Consider the following 21,414-nt stretch of genomic DNA (forward strand, 5'->3'; position numbering starts at 1 on the left):
CTTTGGGCCCGAGGAGTCTCTGGTTGGGGAGAGGCTGCCCTTGAGTAGCGGGCCGCAGACAGGAGGCTCTAGGACAAGCAAGAGGTCTGTCGGTGATACATTCCACCTCCCTCCAGGAGCCGTCACGGTTCGCTCAGCAGAGGGGCTGGACTTTGAGGCAAACCCACGGCTGCGACTGGTGCTGCAGGCGGAGAGTGGAGGAGCCTTTGCCTTCTCCGTGCTGACCCTAACCCTGCAAGATGCCAATGACAATGCTCCCCGCTTCCTGCGGCCCCACTACGTGGCCTTCCTGCCTGAGTCCAGGCCCTTGGAGGGACCCCTGCTGCAGGTGTGGGGTGTGACGGGAAGATGGGGGGCAGGGCTGGGCGGACTTTGTCTGTGGCCAGCCCAGTGCCAGCAGCCTCCTGCTTTCCCCAGGTCGAAGCAGATGACCTGGATCAAGGCCCCAGTGGACAGATCTCCTACAGTCTGGCCGCATCCCAGCCAGCCCGGGGATTGTTCCGTGTAGACTCCGCCACAGGCACTATCACTACCACAGCTATCCTGGACCGTGAGATCTGGGCCGAAACACGGTGAGGCTCGGGTGGGTCTGTAGACCCTGAGACTCCATCCCAGGTCCATCCACTTTTGAGCCCCGCATGGAATCCCCTTCAATCCCTAGGCCACGTCTTGAGTTCCCCACCCCCCAGCCTGTCCTGAGCCCTCCTATCCCTGCCCAAGGTTCTCCCTTATCCCCAGGCCCCACCCCGATTGTGCTCTGTGTTCAGGCTGGTGCTGATGGCCACAGACAGAGGAAGCCCAGCCCTGGTGGGCTCAGCTACCCTGACGGTGATGGTCATCGACACCAATGACAATCGCCCCACCATCCCCCAGCCCTGGGAGCTCCGAGTGTCGGAAGGTGAGGACTGGGTAAAGTGAGAGGTACAAAGGGCGGTAGGGAAGCACTTTTCCCCACTCTGGGGCTCCAGGGGCCTCTGGGACCATGCCAAACACACTTGTCCCATGTATTGCAGATGCACTATTGGGCTCAGAGATTGCACAGGTAACAGGGAATGATGTGGACTCAGGACCAGTACTGTGGTATGTGCTGAGCCCTTCTGGGCCCCAGGATCCCTTCAGTGTAGGCCGCTATGGTGGCCGCCTCTCCCTCACGGGCCCCTTGGATTTCGAGCAGCGTGACCGCTACCACCTGCAGCTCCTGGCACATGACGGGCCTCACGAGGGCCGTGCCAACCTCACGGTGCTCGTGGAGGATGTCAATGACAATGCACCCGCCTTCTCACAGACCCTCTACCAGGTACTGATGCCCCACCTCTGGGCCCAGAGTTGTTCACAACGGAGGGGAGTGACAAGGCTGGAAGGATCTGAGGTGGGCTGGATGTCAGAACTGACTTGGGGACGGATCTTTGGGGATGTAAGACCAGCCTTATAAGTCCTGGGAACTGTGTCCAGGTTCTTCATCCGGTGCCCACAAATGGGGGAAGGGGCACAGTCCAAATTCTAAGGGGTAGATGCGCTCCAAGCTAGGACGGATGCCAAGCAGAGCTCATGAGACCAAGCTCCGGAACATAGGCTGAGTGGGCAGCTGGGACGCTTGGCCTTAAACCCTTGTCCTCACACCTCAGGTGATGCTGCTTGAGCACACACCCCCAGGCAGTGCCATTCTCTCCGTCTCTGCCACTGACCGGGATTCAGGTGCCAATGGTCATGTCTCCTACCACCTGGCTTCCCCTGCTGAGGGCTTCAGTGTTGACCCCAACAACGGTGCGTCCTTCCTGGGATCTACCCCTTATCCTTGACTGTGCTGGGCCATGTTTTGACCTCATTCCTGGAATTTCTTGCCTGAACTCTTTAACTCCCTAGATCTCTGACCCAGGGAGGACATTTTCTGCCCTTTGTCTCTATTTTAAGCACTGTCCTGACTGCATGCCTAGAAGCCATTCTCTGAATCCTGGAGGCCCCTCTGTAATCTCCTAGCACACGGGCCACTCCCTGGAGTCTGACTTCCAAGGCCATTTCCCAGTCCTCGAAGGGTCACTCTGCTCACCCACAGCCTCTGCTGATGGCATATTTCTCTTCCCTTCTCATCTCAGGGACCTTGTTCACAACAGTGGGGACAATGGCCTTGGGCCATGAAGGGCCAGGAGTGGTGGACGTGGTGCTGGAAGCACGAGATCATGGGACGCCGGCTCGGGCAGCACGCACCACAGTGCACGTGCAGCTGCAGGACCAGAACGACCACACCCCGAGCTTCACATTGTCACACTACCGTGTGGCGGTAACTGAGGATCTGCCCCCTGGTTCCACCCTGCTCACCCTGGAGGCCACAGATGCCGACGGAAGCCGCACCCACGCCACCGTGGACTACAGCATTGTCAGTGGCAACCGGGGCCGAGTCTTCCAGCTGGAACCCCGGCTGGCTGAGACTGGGGAGAGTGATGGACTAGGCCCCCGGGCCCTGGGCTGCCTGGTGTTGCTTGAGCCTCTAGACTTCGAAAGCCTAACCCAGTACAATCTAACTGTGGCTGCAGCTGACCGGGGGCAGCCACCTCGAAGCTCGGCTGTGCCGGTCACCGTCACTGTGCTGGATGTCAATGATAACCCACCTGTCTTCACCCGAGCATCCTACCGTGTGGCAGTACCCGAGGACACACCTGTTGGAGCCGAGCTGCTGCACGTGGAGGCCTCCGACGCTGACCCAGGCCCGCACGGCCTTGTGCGTTTCACCCTCAGCTCAGGCGACCCTTTTGGGCTCTTTCAGCTGGATGAGAGCTCGGGTGACTTGCGACTGGCCCACCCCTTGGACTGTGAGACCCAGGCTCGACATCAGCTTGTCGTGCGGGCTGCCGACCCTGCCGGGGCACACTTTGCTCTGGCACCAGTGACCATCGAAGTCCAGGATGTGAATGACCACAGGCCAGCCTTCCCGCTGGGCTTGCTCAGCACCAGCCTGGCAGAGAACCAGCCTCCAGGCACTCTCGTGACTACTCTGCATGCGACGGATGGCGATGCTGGGGCTTTCGGAAGGCTCCGCTACGACCTGCTGGACGCTGGGCCGGGGCCTGAGGGCCGTGAGGCATTTGCGCTGAACAGCTCAACAGGGGAGTTGCGGGCACGAGTGGCCTTTGACTATGAGCACACAGGAAGCTTCCAGTTGCTGGTGGGTGCTACTGATGCTGGGAATTTGTCAGCCTCAGTCACTGTGTCAGTGCTGGTGACTGGTGAGGATGAATATGACCCAGTGTTCTTGGCTCCAGCTTTCCACTTCCAAGTGCCGGAAGGTGCCCGGCGTGGCCACAGCCTGGGTCACGTGCAGGCCACAGACGAGGATGGAGGTGCTGATGGCCTGGTGCTCTATTCCCTTGCCACCTCTTCCCCCTATTTTGGTATCAACCAGACTACAGGTGCCCTGTACCTGCGGGTGGACAGCCGGGCACCAGGCAGCGGAACAGGCACCTCTGGGGGTGGGGGCCGGACCCGACGTGAGGCACCACGGGAGCTGAGGCTGGAGGTGGTAGCACGGGGGCCTCTGCCTGGTTCCCGGAGTGCCACAGTGCCCGTAACTGTGGACATCACCCACACTGCGCTGGGCCTGGCACCTGACCTTAACCTGCTATTGGTGGGGGCTGTGGCGGCCTCCCTGGGAGTCGTAGTGGTGCTTGCATTGGCAGCCCTGGTCCTAGGGCTGGTGCGGGCCCGGAGCCGCAAGGCTGAGGCGGCACCTGGCCCGATGTCACAGGCAGCACCCCTGGCCAGTGGCTCTCTACAGAAGCTGGGCCGAGAGCCACCCAGCCCACCGCCTTCAGAGCACCTGTATCACCAGACTCTCCCCAGCTATGGTGGGCCAGGAGCTGGAGGACCCTACCCCCGTGGTGGCTCCCTGGACCCTTCACACTCAAGCGGCCGAGGCTCAGCGGAGGCTGCAGAGGATGACGAGATCCGCATGATCAACGAGTTCCCCCGTGTGGCCAGTGTGGCTTCCTCTCTGGCTGCCCGTGGCCCTGACTCCGGCATCCAGCAGGATGCAGATGGACTGAGTGACACGTCCTGCGAGCCACCTGCCCCCGACACCTGGTATAAGGGCCGCAAGGCAGGGCTGCTGCTGCCGGGTGCAGGGGCCACTCTGTACCGAGAGGAGGGCCCCCCAGCCGCTGCCACAGCCTTCTTGGGGGGCTGTGGCCTAAGCCCTGCACCCACTGGGGACTATGGCTTTCCAGCAGATGGCAAGCCATGTGTGGCAGGAGCACTGACGGCCATTGTGGCTGGGGAGGAGGAGCTCCGTGGCAGCTATAACTGGGACTACCTGCTGAGCTGGTGCCCTCAGTTCCAGCCGCTGGCCAGCGTCTTCACAGAGATCGCCCGGCTCAAGGATGAGGCTCGGCCGTGTCCCCCGGCTCCCCGTATTGACCCACCACCCCTCATCACTGCCGTGGCCCACCCAGGAGCCAAGTCTGTGCCCCCCAAGCCAGCCAGCACGGCTACGACCCGGGCCATCTTCCCACCAGCCTCTCACCGCTCCCCCATCAGCCATGAAGGTTCCCTGTCCTCAGCTGCCATGTCCCCCAGCTTCTCGCCCTCACTGTCTCCTCTGGCTGCTCGCTCACCTGTCGTCTCGCCATTTGGGGTGGCCCAGGGCCCCTCAGCCTCAGCACTGAGTGCAGAGTCCGGCCTGGAGCCACCCGATGACACGGAGCTGCATATCTAGCTGTGGCCCAGGCTGGGCCCCGACCTGGGATGCGCACAGTGTCCCCAATGCAGGCCCCATCTGAGCCTGCCCTGGGCAGCCTCGGACCATGATTGGCCGCGGGGGAGGCCAGATCCCCACCCCAGAGTCCTCCAGTGGGGACAGGTCTCACGTCTCACCCTGGCCCTGTCAGAGCACCAGCACCACGAGGCCCTGTTGGGCACTGACCTGTGGCCGGGTCCGGTGTGGAGAGAAAGATGATGAAGTAGGCAGCAGCCCTGGGTCCTCCTCAGTGAGGGCTTCTTGCCCTGTGCCAGCACCCTGAGATGGAGCTGAGACTTTATTTATTGGGGGGTAGGGGGAATGGGGGCAGTCCCTCTAACTTGTTTGGGCCCAGCTCCTTTGGGTTCCACTGACACCCCTGCCCCTGCCCAGAATCAAGTGCCAATTCTCACTCTGGAGCCTTAATAAACTGCAGTTTGTACCCAGTGTCCGGCTCTGTTCTGTGGGGGCCGTAGGGGTGGGGGGATGATGGGAAGCCACCTGGCACACTGTGGACACCTCAGGAGTCACAGAAGCTGGTGGACACAGGGGCATCTAGGGTGGGAGCGAGTGGGGATGGCACTGGGAGCCCGAGCCCAACCTGAGGCTATCACATCTCTCTGCAGTTGACCTTTCCCTCTAACGGGGGCAGGGGGCCAGAAGATGGCAGACAGCAGGGGCTTGCTTGTGGCAGTGACCTAGAGAGGGGTTGGCTGGCTGGGGAGAGATCTTGGAGATGACCAGCTCTAGGCCTGAGGGTCTTCAGGGAGGTGGGGGTGGGTACAAGAGCAGCCTCGTGGTGTATTTGTTTTCCATGGGGCCCCTATATACTCGCGTGTAATAAGGGCACACATTTGTTGAGCCTTTGCCATGTGAGGCTCTCTGCTGAGGGGTCCACCTGCTTTATCTCTGTAAATTTTCACTGCAACCCTCTGAGGCAGAGCACTTTTAACATAATAGTCTCCATATTCTACATGAAGAAACCTAGGCTCCGTACAGCTCGTAAGAACCTGGGTCTGTGGGCCTCCAAAGCCCCTTTCTGAAGCACCCCCTACACTGTGGCGAGTCCTGGATTCTGGCAGCAGGTGGGGAGCCCTGAGCGTACCCAGTGTTTGACCGTCCACAGAGGGAGCACCCGAGGAGCAGCCCCGCCCCTTCTTCAGCATTCAGGACCACCCATTCAAGGGAGGAGCCAGCATCGTCACTAGTTTCTAGGCAGAGACGGGAGGTGGTGCACTATAGGGCTCATGTGATCTGTCACATGACAGCGGATCTGCAGAAAGGCAGAATGGACCCCCGAGCCTGGTAAGAAACTAGGGGGCCCTGGGAGAAGGGAATCATGTTGGAGGGAGTATATGTTGGAGGGTGGGAACATAATGACAGTCCAGCTCCTGCTGAAACCCATGTGCTGCCCCTGCAGCCTCCTAGGGCTCCTTGCCCTCTTTGTCGCCGGCAAATGCAGTTACAGCCCGGAGCCTGACCAGCAGTGGACGTGAGTTGACTTAGCACTGACAACCCCTACCCCATGGCCTCTCCTGTACCCGTTTTCCTGGTTCTAGCCTCCCTCACCCCCCTTACCAGCTCCTGGTACCCACTCCATAGCCTTATTCCCAGGTTCCCAGATTCAGTCCCCGGTAATCCACCTCCTGTGATCCATATCTGCTTCTGGAATCCTCCCCAAGTTCTAGGTTCTAATGGTGAACCTTCCCATCCCTACTCTAATGAAGGCCATGTGCCTGACCCCTGACCCTACAGGCTGCCACCAGGCTGGGTGTCTCTGGGCCGTGCGGACCCTGAGGAAGAGCTGAGTCTCACGTTTGCCCTGAGACAGCAGAACCTGGAGAGACTGTCCGAGCTGGTGCAGGCTGTGTCGGATCCCGGCTCTTCTCGCTATGGTGCCTGATGGGACTGGGGGTGGGATGTGGGATGCAGTAAAGGGACACAGGACTGGGCTGAGTGTGGGACGGTGCAGGTCATGTCAGGGATGTGCTCTTGGGGCCTGTCGAGGGGGTGGTATAGGACAGATGAATGGCAGTGACCCTCATTAAAGAGTTTCTGAATAAAAAGGTGAATTGGAACTAGAGTGTCCAAAACTAATTCACATTCTTTCCTCCAAAACTTTCCACCTATGTTCATCAGGCTCAAAAACTGAAAGTGGGTATGGTTAAGAGCACAGGCTTGGTGATCAGATCTGGATTCAAATTCTGCCTCTACTATTTACCAACTACCAGACAAATGGGGAAGTAGCATCCAGTACATATAAGTGCTCGTTACCTCAAATTTCACCTCCCCCCACTAAATTCACTCTCATTTACTCCTCCATTCAACCCTAAGGCTGCCAGTTCCAGCTCTGAAATACTCCACTGTCTCACCATTCCTTGTTGCCACCAACTCAGCTGATTACTCTTTCACCTGGACTGCTGCCAGCCCCCTCACCGGTCTGCAGTCTCTTCCCCTCCACTCTTCTCCCCACTTTACCCGCTACTATGCTCCAGAAGGTCCATGGTTTGCTCCAATGGTCAAGCTGGATGGTGGGCTTCCCCTGCTGGAAGCCCTGCGTGGTGAGGGGGGCAGTCTAAGGTTCACCCGGGAGGTGTATTGATCCACACAGGAGAGCAGTGACTCGCCATCATGTTAAGCTCCAGTGTCTCCTGGTTAAAGTTCAAAAAGGGCAACTTAGAAAAGCAAGGAATGAAGGCAAGAGCCTCTACTGAATCCCTGCAGGAAAGTACCTGACCCTAGAGGATGTGGCTGAACTGGTCCGGCCATCACCACTGACCCTCCACACAGTCCAAAAATGGCTTTTGGCTGCTGGAGCCCGGAACTGCCACTCAGTGACCACACAGGACTTTCTGACTTGCTGGCTGAGTGTCCGGTAAGAGGGAATAATTGCCTCATGGAGGGCACCAATCATCCCATCAGGGAGATTCGTCACTGCAGTGGAAGGGAGCTGAGAGCTTGCCAGGGCCTGTGGGTGAAAACACTTGGGGAGATAACGACTAACTGCCCCGTGATGCTCAGGCAGCCTCCTCAGCTCTGTTCCATGCTTTCTGACCTCTGTTCTCTGATCTCTGACTTCAGACAAGCGGAGCTGCTGCTCTCTGGGGCTGAGTTTCATCACTATATGGGGGGACCTGCAGAGACCCATGTTGTAAGGTCCCCACGTCCCTACCGGCTCCCGAAGGCCTTGGCCTCCCACGTGGACTTTGGTAACACCCAGTGGGGTTGGTGGCGGGGGGGGGGGGGTCAGTGATAAAATGGGGGGTTGGAGGCTAAAGGATCTCTTCCTCAAGGCTGACTCCTCCCCACAGTGGGGGGGCTGCACCGCTTTCCCCCCACATCAACCCTGAGGCAACGCCCCAAGCCACAGGTGCCAGGGACTGTTGGCCTACACCTGGGGGTGACCCCAGGGACTGTTGGCCTACACCTGGGGGTGACCCCATCTGTGATCCGTGAGCGGTACAACTTGACGGCACAAGACGTGGGCTCTGGCACGACCAACAACAGTCAAGCCTGTGCCCAGGTGAGCCACGCGGAAAGCCTCAGGGTCCTTACCACCTCCCCAAGGTGCCTGACCAGCTGACTCTCTGACTCTAACCCCTGGGCTCTCACCCCCAATCCTGTGATCTGGGACAGTATCCCCTGACCTGACCCTTGGGGCTGTGTCCTCTGACCCATGATATCGCCTCTGATTCCCTCCATAGTTCCTGGAGCAGTATTTCCATGAGTCAGACCTGGCTGAGTTCATGCACCTCTTCGGTGGGAGCTTTGCACACCAGGCATCAGTAGCCCGTGTGGTCGGACAGCAGGGCCGGGGCCAGGCCGGAATCGAGGCCAGCCTAGATGTAGAGTACCTGATGAGTGCTGGCGCCAACATCTCCACCTGGGTCTACAGTAGCCCTGGTACTGCCAAGGGGACTGGCTGGTGGGGATAGAGGTGGGGGTGAGTGGTGGTCTTTGCTTCCCCAAGGGAATCCCGTGAGCTCCAGGGAGATCCTGACAACCTCCCAAATGACTGCCTTTATGCCCCAGGCCGGCATGAGTCACAGGAGCCCTTCCTGCAGTGGCTCCTGCTGCTCAGTAATGAGTCAGCCCTGCCACATGTGCACACCGTGAGCTACGGAGATGACGAGGACTCCCTCAGCAGCGCCTACATCCAGCGGGTCAACACCGAGCTCATGAAGGCTGCTGCTCGGGGTCTTACTGTGCTCTTTGCCTCAGGTGACCTCCTACTCTAAACCTAGACTCCCACACCCACCCAGCCTCAGAACTTTGACCCCGCAGTGACTCCTGGACCTGATCTCTATCTCATAATCTGAACTCAACAGGGACCACTGACCTGACCTCAACTCTGACCTCTTGCAGTAATGACTAACACTTGAATTTCCTCTCCGACATCTGAACCCACATTCCAAACTCTGACCAATTAAACTGAGTGGCAAACTTGGTCTCTCTCCCAGGTGACAGTGGGGCTGGGTGTTGGTCTGTCTCGGGAAGACACCGGTTCCGTCCCAGCTTCCCTGCCTCCAGGTAAGCACCCCGGTCCACCACTTGCCTGTGGCCACCAATTCATCTATGTCCTCATGATCTGGAACCTTTGTCTTGATCACACCAGGTGCTCCTGTGGCCCAACCCTCAACTTTACCTGCACCCCCCTCTTCTTCCTGTAGGTCGCAGGCCCCGAGTCTCCTGAGTAGGACATAGCTCCCAGTGTTCCACTTCCTCAGTCTCCAGGCATTTTAGGGGGAGATTTGGTGGGTGTTCCGTAGGAAAAAGTGTGCAGTCACCTCAGGCCATGCTTTGAGGACCCAAGATCTCTCAGTCATCCCCATGTACATACTTCACCAGAGTGCTTCCCCAGTCCCTCCAGCAAGACCCAGACCCATACTCACCCATCCCCATGCATCTTGGAGGTGCCCTTTGGACCCTGCAATCTGAATGCTGTCTTCTGTCCTCAGCCCCTATGTCACCACGGTGGGAGGCACATCTTTCCAGAATCCTTTCCGAGTCACAGATGAGGTTGTTGACTATATCAGTGGTGGCGGCTTCAGCAATGTATTCCCACGGCCTTCATACCAGGTATGTGTGTGTTTGTGTGGATGGAGGGGGGACGGGTGGGATCCTCAGTTCAGCAGATGATACTCACTCAAGAATGCCTTTTAGGAGGAAGCTGTAGCCCAGTACCTGAGCTCCAGTCCCCACTTGCCACCATCCAGTTACTTCAATGCCAGCGGCCGTGCCTACCCAGACGTGGCTGCACTCTCTGATGGCTACTGGGTGGTCAGCAACCATGTGCCCATTCCATGGGTGTCTGGCACCTCGGTGAGAATTAGCCTGGCTCCAAACCCCCACCCAGGGACTACCCTCACCCTCCACCCCCAAGACCTTACACCCAGAACCCCTGATTCCTCAGAGACCTCTGATCCATCCCTCCCAAAAAGTCCAATCACTCTGAACCCCTAACCTCTACTTGTACCCTCACCCTTGCAGGCCTCTACTCCAGTGTTTGGGGGACTCCTATCCCTGATAAATGAACACAGAATCCTCAGAGGCCTCCCCCCTCTTGGTTTTCTCAACCCACGGCTCTACCAGAAGCATGGGGAAGGACTCTTTGATGTGAGTTTGGAAGAGAGGGGTGTGGCCACTTACGTAAGAGTATGTCGAGTGCTAAGATGAACTTGAGGACAATTCTGATGGGGTGGGATAGCCTCTGGAATGTGAATACAAGGTGAGGTGCTGCAGTCTCCTAGTATCAGCAAGCCGGGATCTGATGCCCACCTTCTCCCTAGGTAACACGTGGCTGCCATGAGTCCTGTCTGAATGAAGAGGTGGAGGGTCAAGGTTTCTGCTCTGGCCCTGGCTGGGATCCTGTGACAGGCTGGGGAACACCCAACTTCCCAGCTCTGCTGAAGACACTAATTAACCCTTGATCCTTTCTTGCTAGAAGAGTGGGCCTGTCCACTGCCCCACAGCCGGTGGCTTGGTCCCTGGTTCTGCACTGTTGGGAGCCCTGCTAAACCCTCAACTGTTGACTGCTGCAGCTTATCTCCCTAACCCAGAAATGCTGTGAGCTTGACTTGACTCCCAACGCTACCTGCTCCCTTATACTCAGGTACCCCTGCCCCTGGCCCAGGTTCCTCTACAGATGCTATAACCTGCACTGTTTGGGAGCGTCCTCCGCACACCGCCCCCTCTTCCATTTCTTCTTTTATTTTTTTTTCAACTTTTTTTTTTCAGTTGTTTACACTGTCTGTGTAGTACACTATTTCACTTCATCTTCACTCCTCAATTCATTGCCATGAGACCAGACCTCTGCTCTTATTTTTCACTCTTTCCTCCCCTGAGAAACACTGAGAAATGAATGCCTCCCTGCTGCTTCATCCAGTGGACACTTCCCAATCTTTGCTTTGTGGGCTGTCACAGTAGTCTACTGCCTCTCCTTCCTTAGCGCCCAGGGCTTAACTTCTCCTCTGACCACTCCCTATTCCTCCTTCATTCCCTCTTCCTTCTTTCTCTTTCTCTGCTTCCTCATCGAATGTTGTTGTATTTCATTGCTCCATCCTTAGTCTTTTGCTCTTCTCACTCTACTCATTGACCCTGGAACAAATCAATCACTGGCATCCACAGCCATCACCATCTCCCTATATCAGAGTTTTTATCCAACAGTGATTGATACCTCAAAAGTAATATGTGTGATACTCAATATTTCATCTCCCTTCTTCCCAATCCCAAACTGTTCTCTTCTGTTTCTTCTTTGTAAATGACACTATGCTTCTTCCAACCAAGCCAGAAACCTAAAGTGTCATCCTAGACTCCCTTTTCCTCACCTCCTCCCATCATCATCTTCAATCAACAAGTCCTGCTGACTTTAAAACTCTTAAATATATCTTTACCAATCCACAAGTCCTGCCATTTGTATTTCCTAAGTATATCTAGAACTCATCGAATTCTCTCCATCTCTACTGCTACGACATTAGCCCTGAGCCATATTCCCTCTCCTCTGAATTGAGGAGGCCCTTGCAAGAAGTGTCCTTACTTTCCGCCCTTCCCTAAACCATCTACCAGAGTAAGATGCAAATCCCATAAGGTCATTTACTTGATTAAGACCCTTCAAAGATTACTGGATATAGTTCAGGCTTTTTATCATGACTTAAAAACCTAATCCCTTACTTGCCATTTGTTCCTGAGTAACAAATTGTTTATCCTTTCCTGCCCTCCCCACAGACACTTTCACTTTTGCTCAAGATATTCTGGGCCCTAACATTACACCGGGCTCCCTTTGCCTGGTTGACTTACAGAATTCTTTCGAGAGTCAGCTCAGAAGTCACCTTCTCGTGTGAACCTTTTGGCTCCCTGAAGCTAGTTGATTTTTGTATGACAGAAAAATCCTAGATTCTTGAAAACAAACCTGTTTGATTCTTGGTTCTGATATAGACTAGGCGAGAGCCTTGGACAAGTAAGTTCAACTCTCTGAAGCTTTTTCCTCATCTGTTATGTGAGGATATTGATACCTGCCCCTAATATTCAGGGAATCATTAAACGGGATAAAGTTAATAGAATGCCTAACACACAGATACAGGCAGCAGCTGTTAGTTCCCTTCCTCCCTTGCACTGTACGCTCTGTGTCTACCTCCAGTATTTAAACCCCCATATATTGTTGAAATGGCCAGTTAACTCTTTGCCTCCCTTTCCAAGACTATTGGTGCCTAGAGGACTAGAACCTTGTCCTACTTAACTTTGTATTTGCAGGCCCTAGCTCAGGACTGGCAAATAGGAATTAAATAAATGTTTGCTGCATTGAAAAACCCACTCTTTCACTAGCTGTGATTTTTCAGATCTTGTTTATTCAGGCTGAAAGACAGCCGTCCCTCTGTATCCTCACATACTACAGCCACAGATTCAACCAACCATGAATTGAAGATATTAAAAAAAAAAAATTCCAGGAAGTTATAAAAAGCAAAACTTGAATTTACCGGCAACCATTTACATAGCATTTACATGGTATTAGATATTATAAGTAATCTAGAGATGATTTAAAGTATACAGTGCAAATACTATGCCATTTCATATAAGGGACTTGAGCATCCATGGGTTTTGGTATCCATGGCGGGGGAGGGGGGGAAGGGGGACAGGGGGTTTGGGGGAGGGTCCTGGAACCAATACTGCCCACCCCTCACCACCTATACGGAGGGTGGACTGTACCTCCCTCCCCATCTGCAGCAGCACTTTCTCCTGTTGCCCTCACTTCTTTGGGCAGCTGCCAGCGAGAGAGGCTATCCAACTCCACTACAAACCCTTAAAAGGCTGAATAAAGGGACTAGGAAGGATGCAGACTGGCAGGCGACCAACGGTCGAGAGGTGTCGGGGCGATGGGCCCCAAAGCAAGGTTTTCGGGCGTCAGGCTGGGTGAGGGGTCCCAGACCTACGGAAGAGACTCCTCGACATTCAAGCGTTCCCATCCCAGCGGATCCGCCTAGGAGAAACGTTCGCGCTATCGCGGTTCTCCAACACTTTGTCTCCGCCCATCGGTCTTCGTCATCTAGCCGCCGGAGGGGCCGCGGAAAGAGACGAGCAGCCTAAGGGAGGAGCGAACGTGACGTGAGAGGGGCGAGTCGCGAGGCGTGTGACGCCAACCCTGGTGCGTGCGTAACGTGAACGGAAGCGGAAGCGGTTCTGTTCGCCGCCTCTCCCACCGGCCCGATGAGCTGCAGCGGCTCCGGCGCGGACCCCGAGGCGGCGCCGGCTTCTGCCGCCTCGGCCTCGGGCCCGGCACCCGCGGTCTCGGCCCCCGCCGCGCTGCCCGCTGGCGTCGCTGCGGAGAACAAGGCCAGCCCCGCGGGGACAGCTGGGGGGCCTGGGGCTGGAGCCGCGGCAGGGGGCACGGGAGCCGTGGCGGCGCGGGCCGGGGAGCCGGCCGAGCGGCGCGGAGCGGGTGAGGGCCGGGACGGGTGAGGGCGAGGGCCGCGCCTTGGGCTGGCCCCAGCGGCGGGTGAGGGCAGAGGGTTAAGGCAGACCTAGCTGGGCCCCCGCGCCTCCCACCTCCATGTCTCAATTTGCTGGTTCTCCTCCAGCTCCGGTGACGGCGGGCGGCGCGGCGCCCCCGGAGGGGGCCATGTCTAACGGGGTTTACGTGCTGCCAAGCGCGGCCAACGGAGACGTGAAGCCGGTGGTGTCCAGCACGCCTCTGGTGGACTTCCTGATGCAGCTGGAGGATTACACGCCTACGGTGGGCTTCCCGCCTGAACAGGCTGCTGGCCCGCTGTCACGTCAGCTTCTGCCACGCCGCCTGTGTTTGCAGCGTCCTCTTGCGTTTACTCCCCTACTAGCTCTTGTGATTTATCCCTTCTGCCCACCCAAATGAGGAGCTTCCTGGTAGCCAGGCTTGCCCTCCATTTCCCGTACCCTCCCACTCTCAGCCCCACAGTACACAGGGCTAACACTGACAGTCGTCTAATTGACTTCTCAGATCCCCGATGCAGTGACTGGTTACTACTTGAACCGTGCTGGCTTTGAGGCCTCGGACCCACGCATGTGAGTAAACTCCGGGCAGGTTAGAGCCTTGGGTGCTTGTGTGGAGTTTGTTGCCCACCTCCTTCTCATACCATCTTTTTCTCTCTAGAATTCGGCTCATCTCCCTAGCTGCCCAGAAATTCATCTCAGATATTGCCAACGATGCCCTACAGCACTGCAAAATGAAGGGCACAGCCTCTGGCAGTTCCCGAAGCAAGAGCAAGGTGTGAGGCGAGGCTCGTTGAGTCAGTTATTACCTCCTACAGCAGCAGAGGCTTAAATTATACTGAAACCCCTTTGAGGGAAACTAAGCCCTAGGGGAGGTGAAAGACCTACTCAGGGTCACCCACCTGGGATTGAAATCTGGAATTCCTGTGTTCAGTTGGTGCTCTTCCCTTTTCCCTCAGGACCGCAAGTACACTCTAACCATGGAGGACTTGACCCCTGCCCTCAGCGAGTATGGCATCAATGTGAAGAAGCCGCACTACTTCACCTGAGCCACCCAGTCTAAATGTACTTGTCCATCCCCTTGTCCCCACACCAGCCTGTTTTCATAATAAACTTTATTGTGACAGGCAGGGCTGATCCCTCCCATGCTGGGAGACACCGTGTGGCAAGTGACAAAGCTTTAAGCCCATTCCCTTTTTGGGCCACAGTGGTAGGGATGGGGGCAGGGGATGGGCCCCATGGCTGGGGTAGTACCATGACTAGAGGCAGGGGAGGCAACCAGAGGCCTGCTGCTTTGGGGAGGTGCACTCCCCTAACCGTGTCCTGACACCTCTGGAGTTTAGACAAGGACTTTCCAGCCCTACTTGTCCTGCATCTTCTCCAGGATAGGCACAATCATGTCAAACTTGGGCCGCTTAGCAGGGTCTTCATTCATGCAGATCTTCATGAGTTTACATACATGGGGGGAAATGCCTGGTGGGATGGTAGGCCGAAGGCCTTCCAGTGCCACCTGCAAGCACAAGGAAAAACAACGTGGCTCTCAGAACTTGAGTCTCATGTGGGGAGCGGCCTCTAGCCCTCAGGACAGGATTCTGTATATTTGAACAAATGTAGGAAGAGCCCAGCCCCACTACAATTATTGTCACTACCACCACCATTCCCCCAACACAAGTATATCCAGTTATGCTCTCACCTTCATTCCAATTTCCATGTTGGAGAGGTCAGCAAAGGGTACCTCCCGTGTCACCAGTTCCCACAGAAGCACTGCAAAACTCCACATGTCTGCTGAGCGTCTGTTTGTGTCTTCAGGCTTCTTTTGCAGAGCTGGAGGGACAGGACTTAACTGTTCCAGCTGCCTAACCTGTCTCTGCTTCCCTTCCATTACTACTGAGCTGCTCCTTCTCTGCCTCCCAATATAATGCACTCACTCACCTTCAGGGGCCACCCAGGCAGGTGCATACATGCGTCCGGGGCACTGGAAGGAGAACTTGACGTCGGCCATACTGATTCGAGCAGTCATGTCCTCATCAATCTGAGGAGGAGAAGATAGTTGTGTGGAAGGAGGTAAGTCCTATTCTAGATAGGGAAAGGGCTTCTGTGGCCTGGGCCGGGAGTGAAGTTGTGACCTCACCATTACACTACGACTGTTGAGTGCATGTCGTGGGATGAGGGGCTCTAGTGTGTGTAGGAAGGCCATGCCCCTTGCCATGTCCAGCGCAAACTTCACAGCCTGGCTCTGGTCCACAACGAAATCTAAAAGAGGAGGCAAGAGTTAAGTAGTTTGGAGAGGCTTACACTTCTCTCCCCTCCCCCGCCACGATGAGATTTGGCATCCCCTACTCACTGGTGCCTTCGTGTAGCACATTGTACAGGGATCCATATGGCATCCAGTGTGTGATGAGGGTGGGGTGAGGAGCAGGTGGGGACTGACAGGCACCGAGCACTGGGAGCACATTCGGGTGGGAGAAAATCCTGGAAGAGGGAGAGAGTGTCCCTGGCTGAGACCCAGCATAAAAGATCTCCCTCTGGGTGCTGGGCAGGGTTCCTTGGAACCCAGGCTTCCAGTTTAGGCCTTGCCGCACCTGAGCCGGGGACACTCCTCGTTGAAGTCCCTACTCTTCCTTGTACTCCAGTCTCGAACCTTCAGCATCTTCACGACGATGTCATTCCCCTGCCAGCGGCCCTTCCATAGCTGAGGGACAGATATGGGTTAGAAGGCTTTAACTAAGGCCACTGCTTTCCTGCCCACTAACTGGAGGAAAAACTTAAAATGAGTGCAGAGCAGGTAATGTGTCGGGGGGTGGGAGGGCAAGGGCAAGGGTCACCTCTCCAGAGTGATTCTCATTGAGCTTCGCCAGGAAGTTGAGCTGTTTGAAGTCAATGCCGGAGTGTTTGTTCAGAGTCCCATTTCCTGAGAGTACGGGCAGGTCAGGTACTTCCCTCTAACCAGGCTCCCTCTCACCCAGCCCCAGGAGCCCAGGATTATTCTCTATCACCACCCCTCCCCTCACAACTGACTCACGGGGCCGAGTGCGGGTAGTCCCCTTCCAGAATGTGTCCTTGTATGGAATACGGTTCAGATTCTGGCCCATCTTCTCTGCCCGCTCTAAGGAAGAAAGACAAACAGTCTTGACCTCAGCTGTTGTGTGGTGGGAGGAGATAGGCTGAAACATGATAAGACATGAGCGGTGGGTGGGGACAGACCTCGGAGAAGCTCTCTCAAGGGTGCCTTGGCTTTGTCCACAGGCATCTCTCCATACTTGTTACAGATGCTGACAAGGGCCCCATTAGCCACGAGGTCCTGGAATTAAAAGGTGGCTGTGATGAGGGCAGTCACAACCAACCATCAATGTAGATGCAGTACAAACCCTGTGAATGTCGTGAGTACTGGGCAGTACTCATAGGATGGGTTGAGGGTTCTAGAATCTCCCACTCAAGCTTAGACTTTGCTTCCCACCCATCCCAGAACTCTGGGCCTGAGTACTCACCTCTGCCACCTGATCTTGGCCCCAAAAACAGGCATAGTGCAGGGGCACATTCCCATGCTCATTCACTGCATTGATGTCAGCTTTGTACTGCAGCAGCTGGTCCCCATGGCCAAACAGAAAGAGGCAGAAGGTACAGTCAGTCCCAAATGAGAGATGTGTGTTGAGGCATGCAAGGAGGGAGAAGAGTATACATACTTTCTATGGTATGTTATAGTGCCTATGGCTGACTTCCAGGCAGGTACATCAAGTAGATGACAGAGGCAGGGGTTCATACATACCTTCTGTACAATATCACGGTGCCCATGACTGGCTGCCAGGTGCAGAGGGGTGTCATCCCCACGGTTCATCACATTGATTCGTGCCCCGCGCATGATCAGCATCTCGACCACAGCAGATCGGCCTTCTCGGCAGGCCCAGTGCAAGGGGGAGAAGCCATGATCGTCCCTTTGAGGAAGGGGCAATGGTCATTGATCTGGAGGTGGGATGGGGGCAAAGGCTTTGATACAAAAAAAACTGATAGTCACTTTGCATACTCTCCCTGAGAAACTTTACCTCTAGGACTTTGATTCTCATTCATGCCAGCAACTCCCAAAGCTGTCCAATTCAGACCTTCCCCTGAGCTTCAAACCCAACCAACCACTACCTGAAATCCCAACAAATCCACATGATTCATTGTCTCCATCACCACCTCCCACTAGCCTTTCTTCCCTGGCATGCCCTCATTACGTGGTAACATTCTTCATCTGGTTTCCTTTGCACCCCTTCTGCAACATCTGTTGGTCCTTTCTGTTTTCCACTGCATCTGGCACATCCCCCTACTACAGTACTTGTCACACTGGATTGTAAAAATCTGTTAGTGGCCTGTCTTGTCTATTAGACTAAGCTTCTTGAGAGAAAGCAGTGACGGCAGCTGTTCAGTGCACGTTAATGGGAAGGAGGAGTAGGTTTGAAAAGGAAAGCCGCAGCTCATGGGAGAGGAAGCAAGCTTACTGATTGGTTCTGATACTGAAATTAAGATCTAAAAAGGAAATGGAATTAAAATGATGGTTTGGAAGGGTTTATAATGAAAAGGAGAAATGCTTTTGATAAGTCATTCATGATGAAGTAGATACCACCACATAAGACAGGATTCCTCTACTCAAGCAATCCTGGGCACAGAAAACAAGAAAATGAGAATGGCTTCTTTAGAAAGAAAGCTACACCTGACTTTTTTCTTTTCTCAAGAACTTGTATTTTATAAAGTAAAAGAAGTGTACAAAAAACAAAAACAAAAAAAAAACCCAACTGTGTGGAAGCTAGGCCGGCCTGACAGCCTGGGGCCATAAAAGGAAATTCCCTCCAGTCCTGGGCTGCAGATCCAAGGGGCGGAGCAGGGGGGCAGTCCGTGGTCTGGGCCGGCAGCCTCAGGATGCCTTAGTGCTGCGGTCACTTCCCGTGTGCGGGCTCTGGGCGGGGCCTGGAGCCGCCACCGCGGGCCACCCAGATGTCCCCACAGCCAATGTGGGTGGTGGGTGTGGCCTTTAACTTAGATTTCCCTCCACAGCTGCCCTCATCTGCTCCCAAAGATAGCCAAAACCTTTCCTGGGAGGTGGGTATTCCCCTTCCTCTTCCTAAAGCAATCACCACCCCCTGCGTATCAGTCAGTTTTGCATCCCAGCTCTTTAATTTGTGCCCCAGCTTATCAGCCTCTGGCAGTCTGTAGCCCCAGGGCAGGCCAGAGCCTGAGAGCAAAAGTATAGGCACAAGGGTTCTGCCCACTGTCAGGCTGCTGGTCACCTCAGAACCTGAACTTTAGTCCCGAAGAGGCCAGCAGGAAGTTCACCCTCACTTCATATCCAGCATATAGCCAGTTGGGCCCCCAAAGCCTATCTACTCAAACCAGCACCGGTTACGCTAATGCCACCCCTTCACCTTTTGGCAGCTGAGTCTTCCTAGATGCCAGGCTCACTGGACAACCTCACCTGACCCGTTATAACCCCACCAACAAAATACTAACTGCACTCGCTGTCTTTATCAGAGCACCCTTTGAAGAATTATATGAAAAACGGAAGGAGTGACTGCGAATTATGGAGAAATAGCATAGAAGCCTAATGGAAAACTGTAAAGCCTGGATGAAGATGACAGGTGATCCTTACCCCTCAAACCTAAAAAATAAAATCTCCCAACCTCAAAAACTAAAATTTTAAAATAAAATTAAAATCCACCATGCTGAATCAACATCACTACAGCTTTTCTTGTCCTCCTGTCTCAGCCAGCCTTAAAGAACTTGTCTACATTCACTTTCTCTACCTCCCATTCAACCTGTCACAGGGCTGCTGCCTTGAAGGCGAGCATTATGTCTGATTCTGGACCTCTAGCACCCAGCACAGAAGTTCAGTATAGTTCTTTAAATGAAGGAACCTAGTCTAGTTTCTTCACTTGTTTTCCTCTGAAGCAGCCCTCACAGAGATCATCAAACATATAATTAATTGTAAATTCAGTGGTTACTTTAAAGTGCTCAAGTTCTTTGACCTCTCAGCAGTCTATAGTACCGTTGACCACTCCCCTTTTGTTGAAACATTCACTTCTCCAAGCCTTACTAGCATATTTTCCTGTTTCTCCTTCAACCTCCAGTTGCTCCTTTTTGGTCTTGTAGGTTTCTCATCCCCTCTGTTTCACACCCTCCTCTTCAGGTGCCACCTACATGCTAATATCTCCCAAATCTGTCTCCAAGTCATATCTCTCTCTTGAAATCCAACAGCCTACTCAACATTTCCACTTCACTGTACTGTCACTTTAACATGTCCAGAGTGGAACTCATCACCCTTCAGTCTTGTCCATGTCAGTAAAAGGAACCACCATCTACCCAAGTGCCCAAGCCAGAACCCTGGTCATCATCTTTGACCTTCCTCACTTCCCACACCAAGTCTCACCAATTCTTTATCCTAAAGATTTCAGGAATTTGATCATTTTTTTCTTTTTTACCTGCCCCAATTCCAGTCCAAGCTATCACCACTTCTGGTGCCACTCTTCACATCACCACCTGCTCTTCACAAAGCATCCAAGATGACACTTAACAAATGGACAGTCTCATCATATCATTACATGGCTTTAAACCCTTGTTCTTGGAATAAATGCATTATTATAGTCTAAATATTCTTGCATGATCTGGCTGACCCTTGCAGACCTTTCCAATCTTATCTCCTGTCGTTCTCCGCTTGTACCCAGTGCTTCAGCTCACAGAAGCCCACAGAGGTCTTCTATCCTCTAGCCATATGGAACTCCGGACAATTTCTGGGCACCCTCTTCTGGGTGTCTTGCCCCCTAGCTTTTGCCCATGCAGTTTACTGAGGCTAGAAAAGTTCTCTGCAGCCTCTGCCTGTGAAATTCTTATTCAGTCCAGATTCAGCTCAAACAACAGCTTCCTGTGTGGAGACCCTCTGCCCCGCTGACTGGCTGTGCTTAGCCCTCATCACACTAGATAGGAAAGTCAGCAGCCCGCACCAGACGTGAGCACCCCACATCAAGGAGAGAAGCATGTCTTTACCCTTCCTCTCCCCCACCAGCCACTTCAGCTCACCCCTGGTTGAGGTCGTTCTCCGTGTTGTCCAGCCACAGGCGGACGGCAACCGCATTGCCCTCCCGGCACTGAGTGAAAATGTCGTCCATAGCAGCGTCCCGGCGCTGAGTCCCCTCGATTGGGAAAGCGTGGGGACTGTAGAAGAATCCAGGGAAGGGGGGGTGAGCCCCAAGCCTTGTCCCTTAAAGAAGAGAAGTGTTTGTGTTGGTGTGGGGGTCTGGGCACTGCGTACCCGGCTACTGGAGGTCTGTGAAGGGGTTAGGGGGGCAGCGGGATGATCCCGTACTGTGTCCCCTGGGCGCGAGGGAAAGGCGGGTCGGGCGAAGTAGGGGGTGATTAAGAGGCAGTACCTCCCGAAGGGATGTCAGAGAGCAAGCACAGAGACCCTACCCGCGGACAGAGCTGGGGGGAGGGGGGAGTTTAGGCGCCCTATACCCTGGGGGAGGGGATCGGAGGTCCTTCCCGGGGATGGCCTTCGTTCCCCACTCAGAATGGAGTAGGCGGAGTGAGGGGTGACCGCCTCGTAGAGCTTGAGACTTGGGGAGGGGGCACGGGTGCTCCCACACTCACCGGGACTCGGGCTGGAGGAGCCTTCTCCGGGGAACTCCCGTCCGGCCGCGCCCGCCGCCCGGCCCCGCCCCTGGCCCTCTCTGGCTAGCGCGGGCCTCCTTCCCCCAGCCCTC

General features: G+C 55.0%; 4 protein-coding genes across 7 annotated transcripts in view; 3 read left to right on the top strand and 1 right to left on the bottom strand.

The window, feature by feature from the left end:
• Positions 1–5,123, top strand: part of DCHS1 (dachsous cadherin-related 1) — a 35,111-nt gene extending 29,988 nt beyond the window's left edge. Inside the window, exons 16-21 of the mRNA XM_079929049.1 lie at positions 117–328; positions 418–572; positions 768–898; positions 1,014–1,297; positions 1,626–1,764; positions 2,094–5,123. Coding sequence (XP_079785175.1) covers positions 117–328; positions 418–572; positions 768–898; positions 1,014–1,297; positions 1,626–1,764; positions 2,094–4,705 — 3,533 coding nt within the window. The 3' untranslated portion in view covers positions 4,706–5,123. The remainder of the gene's footprint in view (positions 1–116; positions 329–417; positions 573–767; positions 899–1,013; positions 1,298–1,625; positions 1,765–2,093) is intronic.
• An 849-nt stretch (positions 5,124–5,972) lies between these two features.
• Positions 5,973–12,767, top strand: TPP1 (tripeptidyl peptidase 1). Its single transcript, XM_079928173.1, has 13 exons — positions 5,973–6,031; positions 6,147–6,218; positions 6,482–6,621; positions 7,451–7,601; positions 7,808–7,935; positions 8,038–8,249; positions 8,431–8,629; positions 8,759–8,947; positions 9,187–9,256; positions 9,685–9,805; positions 9,890–10,048; positions 10,217–10,342; positions 10,516–12,767. Exons 1-13 carry the CDS (start codon positions 5,988–5,990, stop codon positions 10,654–10,656), a joined length of 1,752 nt encoding a protein of 583 aa, XP_079784299.1. The 5' UTR covers positions 5,973–5,987; the 3' UTR covers positions 10,657–12,767.
• A 587-nt stretch (positions 12,768–13,354) lies between these two features.
• On the top strand, positions 13,355–14,781 carry TAF10 (TATA-box binding protein associated factor 10). Its single transcript, XM_079930326.1, has 5 exons — positions 13,355–13,658; positions 13,798–13,952; positions 14,193–14,257; positions 14,346–14,460; positions 14,644–14,781. The coding sequence occupies exons 1-5, from the start codon at positions 13,427–13,429 to the stop codon at positions 14,731–14,733; spliced, it is 657 nt and encodes a 218-aa protein (XP_079786452.1). The 5' UTR covers positions 13,355–13,426; the 3' UTR covers positions 14,734–14,781.
• Positions 14,782–14,784: 3 nt separating this feature from the next.
• On the bottom strand, positions 14,785–21,383 carry ILK (integrin linked kinase). Of its 4 annotated transcripts, none has more exons than XM_079930322.1 (13): positions 21,302–21,383; positions 20,732–20,912; positions 17,451–17,616; positions 17,173–17,268; positions 16,889–16,985; positions 16,707–16,790; positions 16,510–16,595; positions 16,267–16,376; positions 16,029–16,156; positions 15,816–15,937; positions 15,617–15,716; positions 15,378–15,508; positions 14,785–15,194 (listed from the first exon to the last, which is right to left on the bottom strand). In XM_079930322.1, exons 2-13 carry the CDS (start codon positions 20,818–20,820, stop codon positions 15,045–15,047), a joined length of 1,359 nt encoding a protein of 452 aa, XP_079786448.1. In that variant the 5' UTR covers positions 20,821–20,912; positions 21,302–21,383; the 3' UTR covers positions 14,785–15,044. The 4 variants fall into 4 exon arrangements, with proteins under 4 accessions (XP_079786448.1, XP_079786450.1, XP_079786449.1 ...); XM_079930324.1 differs by having other exon boundaries at positions 20,732–20,866; positions 21,302–21,366; XM_079930323.1 differs by lacking the exon at positions 21,302–21,383 and adding an exon at positions 21,167–21,273.
• Between the last annotated feature and the right edge of the window lie 31 nt (positions 21,384–21,414).

The sequence above is a fragment of the Stenella coeruleoalba genome (genome assembly GCF_951394435.1).
Source record: "Stenella coeruleoalba genome assembly, chromosome: 8".
Taxonomy (NCBI): Eukaryota; Metazoa; Chordata; class Mammalia; order Artiodactyla; family Delphinidae; genus Stenella; species Stenella coeruleoalba.